This window comes from Camelus dromedarius, chromosome 2 (genome assembly GCF_036321535.1).
Source record: "Camelus dromedarius isolate mCamDro1 chromosome 2, mCamDro1.pat, whole genome shotgun sequence".
Lineage (NCBI taxonomy): Eukaryota > Metazoa > Chordata > Mammalia > Artiodactyla > Camelidae > Camelus > Camelus dromedarius.
This window is the reverse complement of record NC_087437.1, coordinates 122,030,268-122,050,176: the sequence shown is the minus strand read 5'-3', so window position 1 is coordinate 122,050,176 and position 19,909 is coordinate 122,030,268. Positions and strand designations below refer to the sequence as shown.

Sequence of the window (19,909 nt, the reverse complement as noted above, 5' to 3'; positions counted from 1 at the left end):
GTCAGAGGAAACACTGTCAGGAAGTATTTACCCTAAGAAAACCACATGATAAAAAAGGAAGCTTTAAAAGGTGACCCCAAACCAATTTTGCAAATGCCAGATTAAGTAAGAAATGCACCCAAGTCAGCCAGACTGACTGCCTTCCAGCCTCAGAGGACCAGGTGGCCGTTCCGACTCGGGGGGCACATGCTCTCGGTTGAACAGCTCCCGGGGGGCCAGGGCAGACCCCTAAGCTCTCGTTTTGGTATCACTGTCACTCGCCTTCAAGACAGTGACTCTGTGCAGCCACAGTGAGTGTGGGACCTGCAGCCTCTTCCACCACCCGCCCCCACCTGCCTAAACAGTCTGTCAGCAAAGATGCTTCCAGAAACTCATGGCCAAAAAACAAACAAAACACACGGAGTCAAGGGAGAGTAAAGACGAGGACCTGCCATCAGGACCCAGGGACGTGGAAGGTGCTCCACTCTGGGCTGCGCTCAGGGGCTGCAGGTGTGGAGGGGCCCAGGTGCGGAGGCCCCCACCTGTCCCAGGTGGGCGTGTGACACCACCAGCACCCATGCCTGTGGGTCCTCGTGCACCCAAGAGGGACACCTCAGGCCAGGCTGTGCGCCACTCCCGTGGACCCCACGGAGTGGGATTGCCGAGGTCCTGCCAAAGCTCAGGTTTTGAATCTGCTGGGAGTTTTCATCACAAAGAACCAGAGAGGAGCTAACGGCCAACCAGCCACTGGACAGGGGTCACGGGAGGGGAGGCCCTGGTCTGGGCGAGGCCGAGGGCACCTCGTGAGGCGTAAAGGAACCTGATCAGAGGCAGCCAACGTGTGCGCGGGTCCCCGTCTCCAGGTGTTGTGCAGAGGCCGCCGGGCACAAGCTCCGGGCGTCCCGAGTGTGACAGACCGCGGGACAACACGCACTCCCCAACAGGGCAGTTCTTCATCCCTGACTTCTCTCTGTCCACTCAGGTGTTACGGTGCCTAGCTCTACTTGAAGCGCATGGGCGCCCGCCATCCTTTCTGGACAGAGTGCGGCAGGTACGAGGTTCTGTCTGGACGACACCTCTATGGCCTGAACCTGCTGGACAGCAGGGGCTGCCTCTCTGCAGCGGGGGTGCCGCTGGGCCCGGAGACCCTGGGCCCTTGCATGATGGGCATCTTACAGACGGGTCCGGCAGATGCTCCAAGGTCTAGATTTCTCACGTGTCCTGCACGTGGGCAGTGAGGGCCTGGGGTCTGGAGGGGCCCCGTGCTGAGTTCGTATTCTGGCTCCTCTGCCCGGCTACCTGCAGTGCTGCGTGGTTCTCGAGTGACTCTATCCCCGACTAATGACCAAGACTTAGTCACTGGCTACACCAGACTGTCCCAAGGGTACAGGTGCTGATGTCCTGGCAAAGCCTCGGACAGGCGTCCAGGGTGGCTGTGACCTCACCGCCCTGACTGTGAGGTGGGCCGACTGCTCTGCTTTGCTGGCCGGGGCTGGGCTCGGCCACACAGCTTCCTGGACTCCGGCTAGTGCTGACTGAGGTGACTCCTTTCTGGATAAAGTCCACGCTTCCCCACATGGGGTTTGTTCGCTCATTGACCAAGGGGTAGAGACCACACAGGTGACTCACGTGCTAGCTAACCATGAATTTGGGGGAAGGAAAAGGGTTCTGAATGGGGTGGGCCATCTGCAGCTGGCGAGGAAGCCGGAGGACCACGGACATGGGCTGCCCGGAGCCATGTGGCCGCATGGGAGCCGCTGTGTCCCTCCCTGCGGGAAGCACCACCAACACAGCTACAGAGGCAGGAACACAGGCCTGACCCTCACTTCGTGTGGGGGCAACCGGGAGATCTGATGAGGTTCCTTTACGTGGTGAGGAAGTGCGTGGAGACAGTGCATTCACGCCCCTTCCCCTGCCCCAGTCACCCTGGGGCATCTCCGCCTTAACTCTCCCTTGAACAAGACACACGGCGCAGCCGCGGGGACGCAGAGCTCCTCCTAGTACCACTGGCCTGGTGTTTTCAAAGTCCATCTACCGTGGCGACAGTGATCCTGCTGTGGGCAGGACAAGCTGAGCTGAGGACGTCCTGGCTGGTGCCCAAGGGCAGGAGATGGACCAGCCCCGCTATCCCCCTCTACTGGCCCTGCTAAGCCAACTGCTGGTCTTAGACAAACCTCTGTGACTCCGGGTTTTCTAGGCCCTTCCTGGTGGGAGAGAAAGGTCAGCGGCTCCAGCCAAAACAACAGGTGTGTGAAGCGGACGCCGCGGTTTGCTGGGCCTGCGTGGAGCGGGCCGGAGAAGGAGGGTCAGCCCTGTAACCGGGACGCCCAGCAGGGCCTCTTCTCCATCCTCACGCACTCCTGGGGGTAAACTCGTTTGTGGGAAACTGGGAACGCGTGTTTCAGGGGAAATGGGACCCTGGATCTTACGGTCCCATGAGCCTCAACCATGAGTCAGAGGTCACGGGGGCGCTCCTGGCCTCCTCCCTCCCCAGAAGCGCTAGTGGGCCAGAGTTGCGGTGCTGCCTGGGCTGACCGGCGTGAGCGCCGCCCAGAGTCCTCCTGGGCCAGGTCAGGGAGGAGATGTTTCCAGGCCCAGGCTCTGCGGGATGTCCGCCTTGGCCCTTTCCGTCTGCTGGACACTGCCCAGCGGCCTCCCCAGTGCGGCCCGTGTCCCCTGGGGCCTGGCTGTGGGCCAGGAGAGCTCTGCGTCCTGCGCGGGGCGGGGAGACGTGCACGTGAGGGGGAGAAAACCTGAGTGCACTAACGGGCAGCGGCGGGGGCTGCAGTAAAAGGCTGAGGTTGGCAGTGGAGGCCGCGAGCGGGTCGGCTCTTACCTGACCACCTGCAAAAATGACAGGGGTGGAGGCGGGCTTTGGGCGGTAGGGAATGGTGGCACCTTTCGGTGGGGACTAGGAAAAGGGACAGGAGAGGGAGAGAGAGCATTAGAGCAGCTTCGCAGCGTGACAGTTGTGAGGCCTCCTTCCGAGCCCGCCCCCCCAGGCCCCCCCGCCTGCCCCGGCCCCTCAGGTCCTCCACTAACCACTGCCCGAAATACAACCCCCGGCAGGAGGCAGCGGGCTCCTGCGGAGTGTGGGTCTCGGGCGGGTGAGACCGGAGGACTTGACCCCGTCTGCGCATGCAGACGACCAGACAGAGGCCAGACAGACGGCCGCCCGGCTCCCCAGGTGTCAGCCTGGGAGCCGCGCTCTGAGCCTCCTCCTTTAATCCTCGGGAAATAGCCCAGTGCCTGTGGCTCCGCCCGGCCTGCAGTGATGTTCAGGGGCCATCATCACAGGAAAGTTCGAAACATTCAGCTTCACTGTTTAGAAACAGGGCTGTCTTTTAACGAAGCGTAGAGTCTGAATGGCGTTCCAGCCGCGATGCGGTTTGCGCCGAGTCCCTCTGACTAGTCTGCATCCAGCAGCACAGGACCCTCATCTTCGGATGAACACTATTCAAGTGCCAGAAGTCTGACGCTTTGGGTAAAGTCAGAGCAATCGGTCCACCCTGTGCCCTGGGTCACCCGCCTGCCCTGGGAGCAGAGTCCACCGGGCTGTGAGTCCGTCAGTTGGAGGCTCCACCAGCCAGAGGCAGAGTGCAGGGGCCAGGGCAGCCTGTCCTCGCCTGCAGTTCTTGAAGCCAGTGCCCACTCAGGCCCACCCACAGGTAGGGATGTGGGGACAGGAGAGTGGTTGGCAGCTTCAACTCTGCAGCCTAGGCCACACCATGCCAGTTGTCCATGCCATGTGACCTTGGCCTGCTGTGTGACCTTGACCTGCCGTGTGACCTGGGTCTAGCTGTGAGACCTAGACCTGCTGTGTGACCTTGACCTGCTGTGTGACCTTGGCCCAGCTGCGTGACCTTGCTGTAAAGCAGAGAGGGCTGCTTCAAGGGCCCGTGAGCTGATGGTGAGGGGGTAACACTGAGCTCTCGTCTCCAGCATGTCTGCGGGTATGACTGGCCAGGGCTCTGTGTGGGCTCAGGGCAGACTTGGCTCAACACGGTTTGGAAGCGTGACTACACTGAGAATGAGCGAGTGACCGTTTCCACTGTGAGCAAGGGCTCAGTCTGGTTGCTGCCTGCCCTCCAGCCCCGAACTGGGTGGTAGGCTCCCTGGCCCTCAGCCTCAGCTGGTCACCCCCGCTCCACAGTGCCCTCTGACCTACAGATGGCGGTGCTGGGAGCTCTGCCGGGCCCTCTGGCTGTGACTCCCAGGTCCAGCTCTCCGGCAGAAGAAGGCCTGCTGAGCACAGCCCCGCTGCCAGGCCCGCGGCCCCGACACTCATGTCCGCACACTCCAGCCACACCTCCGGCAGCCCTCCCTCAGTGGGGACTTCAGGGGTGGAGACTCCAGTCCCTCCACGTTGAAAATCGGACCCGCTGCTTCCAGGCGCCACGACGTCTCCTCCCGCAAGACGGCTGTGCCGGCTTCCGGGAGATCCGCGAGACAAAGCCTCAGCCCTGCCCCACAAGGACCGTCACCCATGCTTCAGGGCTGCCATCTCCAGTCAGCACCCCTCCTCCCCTTGCCGGGGAGGGGGCCTGGCAGCTCCGACCTCGGCCCTGGGGTCACCAGCGCCACCCAGCCAACTGGGTCGGGCCTCTCCTGTGGGGCCCCGTCTGACCGGGAGTGCAGCTCAGCGCCGAGTCCCTCCTGGCCCTGCCCTTCTGAGGGGCCCCCGCCACGGACCAGACGGGCCTGTGTGGTCTTGCTTCTCTGGCGTCTGCCAGACAGTGAGGGGGGGGGCCTGCCCGCCACCTGCCCAGGCCCCTTGCGGCCCCAGTGCCGAGGACTGAAGAGTCAGGCCAGCGCTGATCGTCACCGTGACAGGTGTGTGAGGAAGACTCCAGAATAAAGCGTTTAGAAAAACACTTCTGAGTTCACAGTATCGTACTTCAGGAAGACAAAAACCACACAAATATTTTTTAAAGGAGCTGGACATGGTGCTTTAACACCACGTCAACTACAAAAGATGTGTGAACACATAGGTGACCCGAGGCTGATCCTGTGGGAGCCGCTGTCACCTCCAGCATGGGACCTGGGGCACAGAGGGAGGATGGCCTGGTGGCTGGGACACCCACATAGATATTGGAACCTTTTCGTTTGAGGCATGACGAATTCATTTTCATTTTAAAAAAAAAACAGAACTATTGATAGCTTCTCTCAATCTTGCTGCAGTTTGGCTATTGATTGAAATTTAAACCTCAGGTTTTGCCCCCCAACCCCGAATTTTCAGGAGATGCTTTTTCCTGCTCAGCTGGGCCTCCTTTGCTTCTCCTGCGGTTAATCCTATTGTCTTTGCAGTTCTGCATTTTCGTGTTTTTCCTAAGATCCTGCTGGCCCACCTGGCAGGTGGCTCTGATGCCTGCAGGCTGGCCCAGCACAGTGGCGTCCTGCCCACAACGTCCTCCATCCGCATCTCAGCTGAGACCCGCCTCCAGTGCACACCAGTCTCCAGTGCACACCTGTCTCCAGCGCACAACCGTCTGCAGTGCACATCTGTCTTCAGTGCACACCCACCTCCGTGCACACCTGTCTCCAGTGCACACTTGCACCATTTTTAAGGCCTGATCCTTTGCTGAATGCCCCTCACATCATGAACTAGTAACTATTCATCTGACTCCAGAAATGAGGGGAGAGGCGTGCACCCCCTTCTCTCCCCAAATCCCCAGTGAAGACGACGGACCCACCCGAGAAGGCAGGAGCCAGCAACTGTCCCCCAACGGCGCACCCAGGACAGTTCTCATGCGCTTTGCCTTGGGCCTGGGTCAGGGACCTGGGCACGTCGTCAAGGCCCGGCCCCCCAACAGCCCTAACCATGGGAATCCTCAGGGCCTCCGAGCGCCGAAGACTTTGCTGCCTCCAACACTCAGAAGCCACAGCCACGTGGAGCAAGGGGCCGGCGGCTGCAGACCCGCAGAGACTGTACCTCCAGCATGACCACACAGATCTGCTTGACACACTGGATGATAGCGTCAGGGGTCCCCGAGATGGTCACCGCCCGCTCCGTGGAGTTGGGCAGCATGTCCCCGGCCACCTGGACCTGGGCACCTGTGGACTGGAGAAACCAGAGGTTGGACGGGCCCCCAGGCAGGGGCAGCACGCACCAGAGTAGCAAGTCCTGGAGTATCTGGGGGAGTTGAGGGCCCCTTGGGAAACCCGTCCTGATGTCGCTCAGGGTCACACCTCCACACCCACCCAGGCGCCCCAGCCCTCCGCACGCCCCCTCAGGAGCCCCTGTGGCCAGCCTGGACCCGGTGCAGGACGAGCGATGCACGATGCAGGCATTTTAACCTGCGCAGAGGCATCTGCAGAAGATAGAACTTTTTTCAAATACGTGGAATTCTATCTCTCTGTGGAGTTTTAGGTCAGAGAAAGACGGACCCTGGTCAGGCATCCTAAACTCTGTGGCTGTCTTCCCTTGAAGAAATCAAGACTGGGTGGCCGCCCTTCTTCTGGGAAAGGGAAGGAACCAGACTTTCCTTGGACTAGACGAATGGGCGACACGGTGCTCCCCCAGGAAACCGGCCTGATCATCAGAGCAGGCCCGTCACTGGGGGCAGAGCCCGGGCCTAGAGCTACAGGACTGGGGGCCCATGACCGTGTCCCAGGAGTCAGGGCCAGCACCCTGGCCCCTCGGCACGATGCCTGCACGTTGGGGGGTTTCCATGGGTGGGCTGTCCCTCCCCTGTGGTAAGCTCCATGCTGGCAGGGTCTGCAGTGACAGGGGCCTGTGCCCTGGCCAGGGACGGCCGGGCCCGCCCAGCTTTCGGCACCGTCGGTGGGGAGGGATCCAGCTTTCAGCACAGCCGGCGGTTGGGGGGGTCCGTTACCTCCCTGATCTCCTTGATCTTGGAGCCGCCTTTGCCAATCAGGGACCCGCACTGGCTGGCAGGGACCACCAACCTCAGGGTCACTGGGGGCTTGCTAGTGGCTGGGCTATTGCTCATGGAGTTAATGATGTCCTGGGGAGAGAGAGCACGCATGTCAGCCGTGAGAGCAGACAGCCCTCGGCCCGGAGGCCCCTGGCCTGAGAGGCTCCCGGTCAGCGGGGGAGGAGGACTGTGGGGAGGTGCACACAGGGGGCAAAGGGCTGGGGGTGCACAGCGGAAGGACACGGCGGCTGGGCCGGACTTGCCGCAGGGGCTGCAGAGGAGCTGCGGCCCAGCAGGGCGTGCCCTCTTGGGGGCAGGGCCCCCAGGCGCTCCTCACCTCCTCAAACTTGTAGGCGATCATGGCAAAAGCCTTGAAGATGGCGTCCGTGGGGCCCGTGATGGTCACAATCCTCTCTGGGCAGTTTCCCTCCGAGATGTTGATCCTCGCCCCACTCTGGAGGGAGACAGGCACACCCAGAGACCAGACTGAGGCCACGGCCCGGGTGCTCGGGCCCGCTGACCGCAGGGACGCACATGAGCCAGTGGTGCCCGGACCTCAGCAGCGATGGCCAGGCCTCCCGCCGCGCCCAGCTCGCCTGCCACCCGGGCCCACCAGCTCTGGGCCAGAGCCGCCAGGAGGCCCCTGGCCTTGACTCTCCCACCGGCCCCAGAACAAGACGCATTCGGGATGCCCACTCACCTCTTCACGCATCTTCTTCACTGTCTCTCCTTTCTGGAACAAAGGTTCAGACAAGGCAGAGGTCAAGCAGGCTCCCACCCCAGCTCATCCCGCTGCCTCGTGCGCACTCAGAGGGCGGGACTCCGTGCCCAACATGCCGTGGCTCCCCGCAGCCTGGAGGCCTGGCCGCAACCTCACCAGGTTGCCCAACAGCCTTGCCCAGGGTTCGAGTTGTAGGGTGAGTGGGCCCGGCCCCGAGGCCTGACGTGGCTCTAGGCTTGGCCTGGGCACCTGCTCCTCCCCCCACCCCTCCCCTCCTGTCCTCACCATGGGCAAAGTGGGGACCAGGCCCACGGGCTTGACTCCCAGGGCAGCCCCTCGAGGCACTTGTGAAGAGGAGCCGACTTGAGCTCTGGGGACACCCCCGGCGTTGAAGGACCACTCACGACCAGCAGAGCCAGACGTGGTGAGGGTGCACAGCGGGCGGCCTCGCCCCCCCCCCCCCCGCCAGGCGCAGCGCTTCCAGCCCACCCGTGCTGCCCAGGGGGCGTTGCTGTCGTTTTAGAATGGACTCTACCACTCGCTGGCCACAGGAGGAAGACTGCTCTGAAGAATGTCAGTGAGAATTCTGACTGGGCTCTTAAACCCAGGAAGGACCAGCCACCAGGGCAGTCGGGGGTGGGGCGGCCTTGGGGGTTGCTCCCCGGCTCCCTCAGAGCAGCTGAGCCGGGGGCCCCAGGACCAGCCTCGGGTGGTGCAGCCTGAGGTGAGGAGATAAGGGTTCCGGGGGAGTCCTCACTGCATGTCCAGCGCACAGGGCCACTGCAGCCCTCACTGCCCCCCACAGAGCCCCCGAGGGCAGAGTTCACGCAATAATTACCTTCCCAATGATGCTTCCAACTTCCTGCAGGAAGAGAATCACAGAAAGATGACGTCACAGAGCAGAAGGAGGAAAACCTGTGACAGATGCGATGAGAGCCCCCACCTCCCAGTCGTGCGTGTGGAAGGGAGAACGGGGCGAGGGGGCAGCCCTGCCTCCGACCGAGCGACTGACAGACAACAGACAAAGGGAAGGGGAGTGGCCAGCTGCTTTCCAGAGAAACATGTCAACAGGCATCACCTTAAGGCCTCAGGGAAACGCTGCAAGCAACAGATTAAAAATAAAACCTCCTCCCATGACTTTGTGATGTAAAAAAGCTCAGCACCGCCACTGCTGCTTGATGTTTCAAAAAACAGAGAACATTCAGGACAGTCCTGAACGCACCGCCACGCTTCCAAAGCAGGACCGCCCTGCGGTACCACCCAGGCAGCTCACTGGGGGGCGGGGGGTGGGGATGCGCTGGGCCCCCCGCTCCCAGCTGCAGAGGGCGCCCTTCACCCTCAAGCCCAACTTCCTTCCCACAGCGCGTCCTTGGGGATGGCAGCTGTCCTGGGGCAGGCTCGGTTCTGCCAGGCCATGGGACGGCGCGCAGCAGGGCCGGTGGCAGCAGAGGGCAGCTGGGCACAGGGCAGTGGCCACCCCCACCCCCGCCGGCAGTCAGGGCGCCTCCCAGGAAGAGTGGCGCCTGCGCATCAGGCCAGAGCCCCCGCCAGCCCCGGGCTTCTCGCGGCACAAGCACGGGGCGGACAGAAGACCAAGGACGGACCCTGCACTGTTGCGCTGGAACTTGGGTGTGAACTCATGGGGCCCAATATAGAGATAAATGTCGAAATGAATCCTGCACAGACACGTGCACACAGATCAGTGATTCCACATAAGCACACACGCACGTAAGGACACATATTCCCCAGCTCCATCTGGGACCCGCGGCAGCCTGAGGGCAATGAGCACCCCATGCACCCCACCTGGCCGTCTAACACAGCCCACCACCCTCCACTCAAGGGAGTCACAGCTTTCTGGAGAAATGGCTGACTCCAGGACCAGAAGGACAGTGAAGACGAGGGCTGAGCAGCATTTTGTGCCAGACAGCGGGGGAGCGCAGTCAGGAGGACGGGTCCCCCCAAAAGCACACAGGCAGCCTGGCGGGGTTGCCACGGCCCCCAAGGGGCAGCAAGGGCACCAGAATAAACAGCGGGGGTGCAGGGGCACAGGGCGGGTGCGGGGACACGGGGGGCAAGGGACACGTGGGGGGCACAGGGACACGTAGGAGGGTGAGGGGACACGTGGGTGGGTGAGGGGACACGCAGGGGCAAGGGGACATGTGGGGGCAAGGGGACACGTGGGGGCAAGGGGACATGTGGGGGGCACAGGGACACGTGGGGGGGTGGGGGGGTGCGGGGACACGGGGGCAAGGGGACACGCGGGGGGTGCAGGGGCATGGGGCAGGTGTGGGGACACGGGGGGCAAGGAGACACATGGGGGGATGCAGGGACAAGTGGGAGGGTGAGGGGACACGTGGGGGCAAGGGGACATGTGGGGCACAGGGACACGTGGGGGACGGGGACAGGGGGGCACAGGGACACGTGGTGGGGATGCAGGGACACGGGGGGGTGCGGGGACACGTGGGCGGCACGGGAACACGTAGGGGGGTGCAGGGACATGTGGGGGGCTTGGGGAAACGTGGGGGTGCGGGGACATAGGGGGGTGCGGGGACACATGGGGGCAAGGGGACACGTGGGGGGGTGCGGGGACACACAGGCAGTATGGGGACATGCAGGGGGGGTGGGGACATGCAGGGGGGTGCAGGGACACACACGGGGGGTTACGGGGACACGCAGGGAGTAATAGGAGCAGCAAGCAGCAAATCCCGCGGCCAGAAGTCAGGACTGACCGCGAGGGGACGTTCACGCAGCCCCTGGGTGCCCGCCAGCAGCCACTCCCTAATGACTGTGAAGACGAGCAGGGGGACGCCTGGCAGGCGCCCCCAACCAAGTGACACCCTGACGTCTGGGCCACCTGACAGGCAAGCTCCTGCGACACTCCTGCGGCGTGAGGGAACGTCAGAAAGAGCCAGAGTGAGGGGCATCCTTTCTACAAAAGAACCGGCTGGAAGCTTCCAACAGTGACAGTGAAAGGCAGGCCGGGGAGCGTCCTGTTTGGAGGGTGGCACTGGGATGACCCGTGGACTTGAGAGGGTCCCAGGCTGGGAGCCGGAACACAGCCTGACCAGGGGGTGGCCAGGGTCTGGAGGAGACTCCCGCGTCCATGGGAGCAGGTGATGGGGCAGCAGGCGGCTGGCTCGAGCTCGAAAGGTTCTGGAGCAGCGTCACCTGGACGGTACTGCAGCCGCTTTGTGAGCTGAGAGTGCTTAGAATTTAAAAAACCTAATACAAAACAGGCCCCGCGGTGGGCACGCCCCCCACACCACCGCGGCCTGTACCTTTCCGTGCATCAGCAGGCGGATTGTCAGCGTCACGTTCAGGCCACCTTCTGAGACCTTGGACTCCATCTTTCTTCCAAAATGCAGCTGGGGGTGGCGGCTCAAGGTGCCGAGGGTGCCGTGAGGAAGGACAGATGGGGCCCAGACAGTGTCACCTGCAAGAGAGGCACGTGTCAGGTGTCCGGCGGCACGTCAGCACTGCCGCTGGTGACGGGAGGAGGCCCGGGGGGCAGAGGCGTCCCAGCGCCCGGGCAGCATAAGGCAGGGGCGGCACCTGGGGGCCCTGGGCGCACAGCAGGGGAGCAAGCCCAGGGCAAGCCTGCCAGGGAGTGATTGGGCCCCACCTCGTGGCCTGGGCAGGTCCTCAACCCCTCGGGCCTCAGCGTCACCTCTGTGATGAGGGAACCGGAACAGCTCTCTCGGGGTGACCTGGCAGGCCTGGGGGCCCCGGTGCGTCTAGAGAGCGTCTGCGCAGCTATTACGTGAGTTCTGCCCATTTCCCACCACGTCTGCACAAGAATCCCCCCTCCGCCCTTAAAAAGCCAAGCAGTTACAGGCGCTGGAGCTCCCTTTGTGTCTGGAGCCCAGATTCCTTAGCCAACCTCACTGCTGAAGTGGACTTTGTCTCTGTTCACTGAATGGCCAGACAACTTTACAAAGTTTTTGGAAAACCCTTAAGTACCCCATCACTGGCCTGTTTATGGTATAATTTCTGCAATCTGTCCAACACTTGGCCCACCAGGCAAAATTTAGGCTCTGCTTTACAGGCGACGGAGAAAGGGTGCCGTGCACGTGGGGTCTGGGCCTGACTGAGCCGAGGACAGAGCCGAGCAGTCCGTACGGGGTCCAGGCCGAGGGACAAGTCACCCGTGGCGGTGTGCAGCATGGCCACGCAAGACGAGACGAAGCAGGGAGGCCAGGGAGGACTCGGTGAGCAGACGGCAAAGCTGCACCTGGAGACGGGTCATGAGGTGGGGGTGGGGGCCTCTCTGGGGAGTCTGTGCCCGTGTCTGCGTGATGCACGGATGGAGCTGCACAGCTGCCCGCCCGGGGCCAGTCTCACCAAGGGACAGCTGCAGCCGAGAGTGGCCACACAGTTATGACAGCAAAGTGCTGCTTGGGGGACTGAGGGGAGGGAAGGCCTGGCTGTGGCACGGTTCCGGATGACCGGCCCAGGTCCAGGGCCCAGGGGGTCCACGAGGGGCCAGGAAGCGGCCGTGGGAGGAGACACATGCACCTGCCCAGGTGTCTACCTGAGATGGGCAGAGATGTGGGGACGATGGCAGACAGGGCCTTGGAAGCCTGGAGTGGAGCCAGGGGCCGGCCCTGCTCTGCACACAGTCTCACTTAGCCCCTTGCTGACTGAAAGGCCCACCGCCCGCTCGGCTGCCGGATCCCTGCAGGAGCAGAAGTCCTGGGACCCCCAGGCACCCCCCAAGCACACGGGGCGTCTGGACCCTGGCCTTTGATCTAACCTGTAGAGATAGGAGGCTCAGGCCACATGGGAGAGACTACAGGGTAAAGAAGCAGACTTTCCTTTAACCTTGTAGGTTTCTTGGGCAAAAACTTGTTTTTATCCTCTTCAAAATATCCCTGTTGAAGATATGTTAAAAGGCAAACACAGAAACAAAGCACCTTCCCGTCAGCCGGGCGACGCGAGTCGGGAGAGCCCTGCACGGAGCAGCCACGGATGCTGGCGGACCCGAACCAAGAGCCCGGCCACGGAGCCGCTTCCCCAGGCACCGACGACTGGCCGTTCGCGCTGGCGTATTCACAGGCAGCTTCAGCAAACTCAGACTATTACTTCTAACTATTCGTGGTAAAACAGCACTTTCGAACAACCAGGATTTAGCCTAAAGGTGTAATTCACGGCAAAGAGCGTTGAAGAAACGCCTCCTCACGCACTGATGGGCCAGGACAGCAGCCACCAGCCCCTCGCATTCTTTCTGTTTGAAATAAAACCTCCACGATCGCGTGTTCAGTGCTGAAGGGCAGAGCGAACGTCTCGGGCCCCGCAGGCTCTGAGGGACGGCGCGGTCCGCAGGCTGGGTGGTGAGCACAGCGTCGCAAACAAAGACCCCAGAAAGGAGGGGGGCGCTAGTGCTCCTCCCCGCAGCCCCCCCGCGGCAACCGGCAGGGCCCTTCTAAGCTTGGAGTGCGTGGGAAGGCTGAGTTACCAGCACAGATAAACCGGCCACGCGGTGGCCAGGCTGGGGCGCCCTGCCTCCTTAATCAGAAGCCTCTCCTCCAGTGTCAGAGGGACAGCAGGGCCCTGTGGCCATCTGCTATGTAAATGCGTCCAGCCCACGGTAGAGAAAGTGGGTCAGCGAGAGCCAGGGGTGCTTCGGGCTCCGGGCTGTCAACTGCCATCAGTCACACAGGCCGGTGAGCAGCTGCGCCTGCCCTCCTCGGCGGCCGGGGGTGAGCGGAACCGGCCCGCGGTAGGCCGGTGGGAAGGAGCAGTCCCCGCAGCGTGAAGGTCACCCCGGCTGGGCGGCTTCCCCAGGACCATGGGGCTCAGGCTGCCCTGCCAGGCCCTGGGACACTCTCATCAGAGGCAACCCCTAGCGTGCCCGGCCTTGCTCCCACCCGAGGGCCATTCGGGGTGCCCGGCAGGAAGCAGGGGACACACTCCCGTGGGCATAGCCACCCTAAACCCGGTCGGACGGCCAGTCCACCAGGGAAGACCTCTTTCCGTGACTCACTCCCCCCACACTCGGTGTTTCAGAAACCGGCAGACCTCCGTGGCTGGCGAGGCCCCTCCCCCCGTCCTCCTCAGTGCCGGGGTTCAGTGTACTTTAATTCACTCAAGGAGACTGGCAGGGCCCCTTCTCACCCAGGGACGTCCGTCCAGTCCGTGGTTTAAACGCTGCTTTGAGCTGACACCGTCCACAGATACGCCTGAGGCCAGACCACACCCGCCCCACTCCCGGGGTGCCCTGACCTCCGACAGATGCCCCGGTGCCACCCATGCAGCCCTCCCCCGCACCCGTCTCCCAGGAGCCAGGCCACCGTCTCCATGTCCTGCTCAGCCCGAGCCTGGGCACAATGACCCTTCTCTGACCCACCTGCCAGCCTGCTGGCAAATCCTGACACTCGGGGCAGGGCTCAGTTCCTCTTTTCCAGGGTCTTCAAGAAGAAGTTGGTGGCGTGGACTTAAAATCTTACTTTTTGTCTAATACTGTCATTTACTTTTATACATGTCTCTCTTCACACGGCTTTAGCCTCACCCCACAGATGTTTACATTTGCACCCCCTCCCCACTGCTCGTTCCAAAATGCTCCCAAATTTCTCATGTCTTCTTTTTTAATTCATGTGATATTTCAAAGAGTGTTACTGGGTTTCAAATATTTGGAGATTTTCTAGATACTAGCTGTCTTTTGTTGAGCTCGAATTTAATTCCATTATAGTTAGAGAACACACTTTGTGATACTTGGGCTGTTTTAACTTTATTGAGACTTGCTGACGGGCCGGACCGGGGTCCGTCTTATGTGGCTGAGGGGAGCGGTCCACACGCCAGCTGAGCGCGTTGGCTGGTGCCCCGGACCAGTGTTCTGCAGGCTCACGCTCTCCATCTAGTTACTGTCAAGTGCTGAGTGGGGTGCTGACATCCCCGCCTGTGGCGGTGGATTGGTCTGCCTCCCCTGCGGCTCTGTCGTGTTCTGCTTCGTGACTTGGAGCTGCATTATGAGCACCACATGTAGCACTGCTGTGTCCTGTTGGTGAACGGACCCCTGTTATCACCAAGGATCACTCTGCCTCTGGTGACACTCTTGGCTCTGAAATTTACTTTACTGACCAGTGTTGGCAGACACCCAGACTCCTACTGACCAGTGCTGGCATGGCGTATCTTCTTTCACCTTTTATTTTTAACTTAGTTATGTCTTCATATTCAAAGTGAGTTGCTTGCAGGCAACATATAGCTGGACCTTGCTTTTTTTATCTTATTTGACAACCTCTGCCCCTTAACCAGGGGGGGTTCAGACCCTCGACAGTGGCTGCTGACGCAGCTGATGTACGTCTGTCATTCCACAGTCTCTTTCCTATTTTTACCATCTGTCCAGGGATGAAACAGCCCAGGAAGGTACATTCAGGAAGCAAAATAAGGGCTATTTGACACACGAACTTTATAATCATCACGTGTATAAAACACATTTATTACATTTCACTCAGAAGTCACGGAGGAGGTCAGAAGTCAGCGTCCACAGGTGCCTCCTGACGGCCCCCTCCAGGGACACCAGCGCATGTGGCCCAGGAGACAGGGCATCACAGCCCAGGGCCAGAGCCAGTGCTGGGCACCCCTCCTGCTCTTCCCCCTGGGAACACACAAAGGCAAGAGGCAGGTTGAAATGAGCAGCCTCCTGCGTGGCTGGTAATTAACAGCTTTGTTTGTTAACTAAACAAACGTTTCCTTGGCAGTCACTAAGCTCCAGGTGCCGTGCTGGCCTACAAAGGGACATGAACAGCATTCTTCCCGAGGGAGGCACCGGCCTGCTGAGCAATCCTCGTGGAGGGTGTAGCTCAGTTGGTAGAATGCTTGGGTTCAAGACCCAGTACCTCCAATAAACGAGTGAATAAACAAAAAACCTTATTATCTCCCCTCAAAATAGCAAAACTTAAAAATAAAAGGAAGGACTCAAGCAAAAAAACAAAAAAAGAAATCCTCATGGTGATTCGGGAGTGAGGATCAGGAGGAAGGTGGGCCCCCAGAGCAGGGCTCAGGTGGGAACCCCTGCCTGTGGGGAGCCCTCTGGGAGTCAGTCCCAGGCCAGGAGGGGCCTCCAGCAGCAACACTTGGGGGCTGCGAGCACTCCCGGGGGTCTCCAAGAAGGACTGTCGCCCCAACTCCCAGAACCCCCAGGAGGGTGGTGCAGAGGCGAGATTCAAGTCTGGGAAAGGAGACCTGCCCACTGGTGTCCCAGTGCTCACCTGGCCTTACTGCGGAGACAGAGCACAGAGGCCTCAGCGCAGAAGTCACTGTGGTGTTGTGTGCCGCCTCCCAGGGCCTGATTTAGGACCCAGGTGGTCCTAGAAGCTGCATTTTAAGGTTTTCCAGACTCCTCTTGAGCAAAGCCATGTTTGGGAACCACTGGTCCTATTCCCACCCCAACTCTTCCCCTCTCCGCCCGTTAGCAATTCTGGGAGGCTGCCAGTAGTAGGACCCATGCAGCCACACAACCCAGGGTCCGCATGTTTTGTCTGTGAAGGACTCGGGAGGACGCAGTGAGCGGGTGGGCAGACTGGGAGGTGATGGGTGAGGACCTGGAGGCCACGCCTCCTTCCACCAGCCGAATCATGTTACATGTGATGTGATACCTGGGCAGCCACTGAAAAGTTACACAAAGGGTAACTCAAAAGCACTGTCAATAAATCACAATGGAATTATAAAAAATGTTGAGTAACACACAGGAAGGCAGGAAATAAGAACAGAGAAACAAAACACAAGGAGAACAAACAGAAAACAAAACATGATACAAGTTCCTACTGTACAGCACAGGGAACTAGATTCAGTATCTTGTAGCAACCTACAGTGAAAAAGAATATGAAAATGAAAAAAAAAAAAAAAGAAAAAAGATGAAATAGCAAACTTAAGTCCTAACATCTCAACTAATTACATTAAAGGTAAACAGTCTAAATCCACCGATTAAAGAACAGAGACTGGCAGAGTGGGTTAGGAAAAATGGCTCAACCATACGCTGTCGACAGGAAACACTTCAAGCAGAAAGATGTGAGCAGACTGAAGATGAACTCATGGGAAAAGCTGTTTCGTGCGACCACTGATGGGAAGAGCACGGGAGCGGCTGCCTTAGTATCAGGTGGGGCTGGCTTCAGAGCAGGGACAGTGAGCGAAGGCGGAGAGGGACACCGTACCATGGTGACAGTCCATGAGGAAGCAAGAGCAAGCCTGGGAGTGTGTGACTCAGACACTGGACAGCAAAACAGGTGAAGCACAAATGCACAGGGCTGAAAGGGGAAGTGTGCAAATCCAGTCTCAGCTGAAGCCTTCAGCGCCCGTCTCAGCAACGGGATGGACAGCCAGACGGAAAGCCGGCGGGACACAGAAGGAGCCACCGCCCGTCAGTCACCGGGGCCTCGTCAGCACTCAGAGCACCTCTGGCGTCAGCAGAAGCCCCCTTCCTCTCAAGCACCCCCGAGACAGACACCAGTGCAGGCCGCATCCTCGGCCATAAAACAAGACTCAGCACATTTAACACAATCGAAATCACACGTGTTCTCTGACCACTAATGAACCAAACTGGAAATAATAACAGAAATAACAGAAAAATCTCCAAGCACTTGGAAACTAAAACACCCATTTAAACAATCCTCTGGTCAAAGACAAAATCTCAAGGGTCATAACAAATACATTAACCTGAACAAAAATTAAAATACAAATTTGGGACACCACTAACGCAGTGCATAGAGGGACGTTTGTAGCACAAAATACATATATTAGGAAGGAGAAAGAGAATCTGGAAAAAGAGGAACAAAATAAATCCAAGCAAACAGAAGGAAGGAAATAAAAACATAATTAAAATTGGAAATAGAAAAACTAGAGAAAAATCAATGGAATAAAGAGCTGATTCTTTGGAAAGATCAATGAAGCTGACAAACCCCTTGCAGGACTGACAAAGAGAGAAGAAGAACAAAAAGCAACAGAAGGAACGAAACGGCAGCACCGCTGAGCGCTGTGTCCGCCAAGCGGCGAGAAGGAGACGCTGAGCACAGCTCTGCACAAACGCACCGACTCCCACAGACGGACCTGCTCCTTGAAAAGACAAAGCACCACAACCTACCCAATGCGAAGCTGGTGATTCCAACAGCCCTTCAGAGCTGTTAAGGAAACTGAATTCATAATTTTAAAAGTCCTCCAAAACAATGGCTTCCCCCAGACTCAGATGGTTTCGCTGGAGAAGTCTACCAACAGTTTTAAGAAGAATTAATACCAGTTCTAATCTCCTCCAAAAACTGTAAGTAAGAGAAACAGTTTCCAATTCATTTTATGAAACTAGTATTCGCTTGATACAAAAATCAGTACAAAAGATGGTACAGAAGAGAATAAAAAACTGCCCTCAAGAATATTGGTGCAAAAACCCTTTAAAAACATTAGCAAATCGAATCCTTTGCTATATGGTAAGAATTATACACTGTCCACTCTCCCAGTGATGCAAGGCTGGCAGTCAAAAATCATCGCATGTAATCAGTCCCTTCCACAGACTGAAGAGCAAACATCGCACGGTCACACTGACGCACAGAGAGGCACCGACAAAACCCAACACCCGCTCAGGGGAAAGCTCTCAGGAGAAACCCAGGGACAGAAGAGGACTTCTTAAGCCTGGTAAGGGGCAGCTACAGAAAGACCCCCATCGGCCCTCCACACAGCTCGAGCCCCTCCCCTCAGGAGGCAGAAGCAGGCGGGGGTCGCCCCCACCGCCACTACTCAGCGCTGGCCTGGAGCTCCCCCGCGGAGCGGCGGGGAGGGAGCGGAGAGGTGCCCGGAGCAGGAGGGAGAAGACAAAAGCAACCTCCGCAACGCCGACAGGAAAGCCGTGGGAGCAGACCTAACAGAATGCGCAGGGCCTCCGTGCTGAGAACCACAAAGTGCGGATGGAAGAGACGAAAGAAACCCATGGTCTGCGCCCCATTTCTGTAAATCCTGTCATTTCAAGAACGCTCTGTACGTGGAGTCCAGCAGGGTGTGTGCAACCTGGGGACTGGCCTCTCTCCCTCGCCCGATTCCCTGGAGGCGTGCCAGTTGCCGAGAGCATCCTTCTCCTTTGCTTTCTGTTTCTTTGGGTTCGGGCTTCGGTAACTGGAGGGATTTCCCGCGTCAGCAGCTCATGCCTGAGGTTCCTCTGGAGGTGCTGCCCTGCGTGTGTCCGACACACGTAGCCATGTGCTTTTATCACGTGTTTAGTTCCTAATATTCCAAAATATGTCCTGAATTCCCTTGGTGCCTCCTCTTTGACCAGCACATTACTTAGAGGTCTGTGTTTCAGCTTTCAAGTATTTGGAAACCTTTGTTACCTATGGTTACTAACTTCTAGTTTAACTTCATGCTGGTCAGAATATGTACTTTCTGTGACGTCGACTGTGTTAAACTCATTGGGTGTTATTTCTCACCCAGAATGTGGTCCACCTGGGGTCACCCTGCGTGCCCGCAAACATGTCCCCAGGGCGCTGGGTGTCTGCAAGGACCGTCAGAGCCGCTGGTGGGCTGTGCTTGTCCGGGTGTCTCAGCCCGGACGACGGCCCGTCCCCTCGGGCACCGGGTGGAGCTGAGACCTCCACACAGTCACGCACTTGTCCGTCTCTCCCCAGCGTCAGGTTTTGTTCCCAGTGTTGTGAGGCTCTGCTATGCGACGTGTGCACACCTGGGGCTGACGTGTCTTCCTGGCGAACGATGGTTTCATGTTCACGCAAGGTCCTTCCTCACCCTGGTCCTCGTCCTCGTCCTGAAGTCTACTTCATCTGGTGTTCATGTGGCCACCAGTGTTCACGTGACACGTCCTTCTCTGTCCTTTAACCTTTAACCTGACATGAGTATTACATTTCACGCTGCCTTGCTGGCTGCACACAGACAACTCTGGCTTTTTTTTTTCATTCTGATCATCTCTTACTTTTAATTGGTCTGTTTACACAATTTACTTTTTATCTTTACAGATTTAATAACTGTCAACTCTAACGTCTGTGTATGTGTACTATACATGTGTGCACAATTCTGAAATAATTTTAGACCCATGAGCGGCTGCAAAGATAACACAGCTGCTGTGGCCCTTCACGTGGCTTCCATGTCGTGTGTCTGCGGCGCAGCACGACCCAGGGCTGCCGTATCCACAGGCACCTTTCTCGGTGCACAGGTCCACGAAACCTGATCACATGTACAGATCTCCCAAACCACCCACACGAGCAGGATCTCTGCGGCGAGCTCTGAGGGCCACCCGCTGCAGTCAGTCACTCTCCCTCACCCACCCTGGTCCACACCACAGTTCTGTCAGCTCCAGAACGTCACACACACCCAATCAAACGAACGTGCTCAGCACAACCATGCT

At 58.9% G+C, this 19,909-nt stretch overlaps 1 protein-coding gene across 2 annotated transcripts in view; it reads right to left on the bottom strand.

Moving 5' to 3' along the window:
* Positions 1 to 19,909, bottom strand: part of PCBP3 (poly(rC) binding protein 3) — a 184,953-nt gene that overhangs the window by 15,578 nt on the left and 149,466 nt on the right. The window contains exons 4-10 of one of the 2 annotated variants that reach the window (XM_031461015.2): positions 10,857 to 11,011; positions 8,417 to 8,440; positions 7,558 to 7,590; positions 7,195 to 7,311; positions 6,816 to 6,947; positions 5,912 to 6,040; positions 2,816 to 2,890 (exon numbers count right to left, since the gene is read on the bottom strand). In XM_031461015.2, coding sequence (XP_031316875.1) covers positions 2,816 to 2,890; positions 5,912 to 6,040; positions 6,816 to 6,947; positions 7,195 to 7,311; positions 7,558 to 7,590; positions 8,417 to 8,440; positions 10,857 to 11,011 — 665 coding nt within the window. Of the gene's footprint in view, positions 1 to 2,746; positions 2,891 to 5,911; positions 6,041 to 6,815; positions 6,948 to 7,194; positions 7,312 to 7,557; positions 7,591 to 8,416; positions 8,441 to 10,856; positions 11,012 to 19,909 lie in introns of both variants that reach the window. The other variant, XM_031460999.2, reaches the window with a different exon arrangement.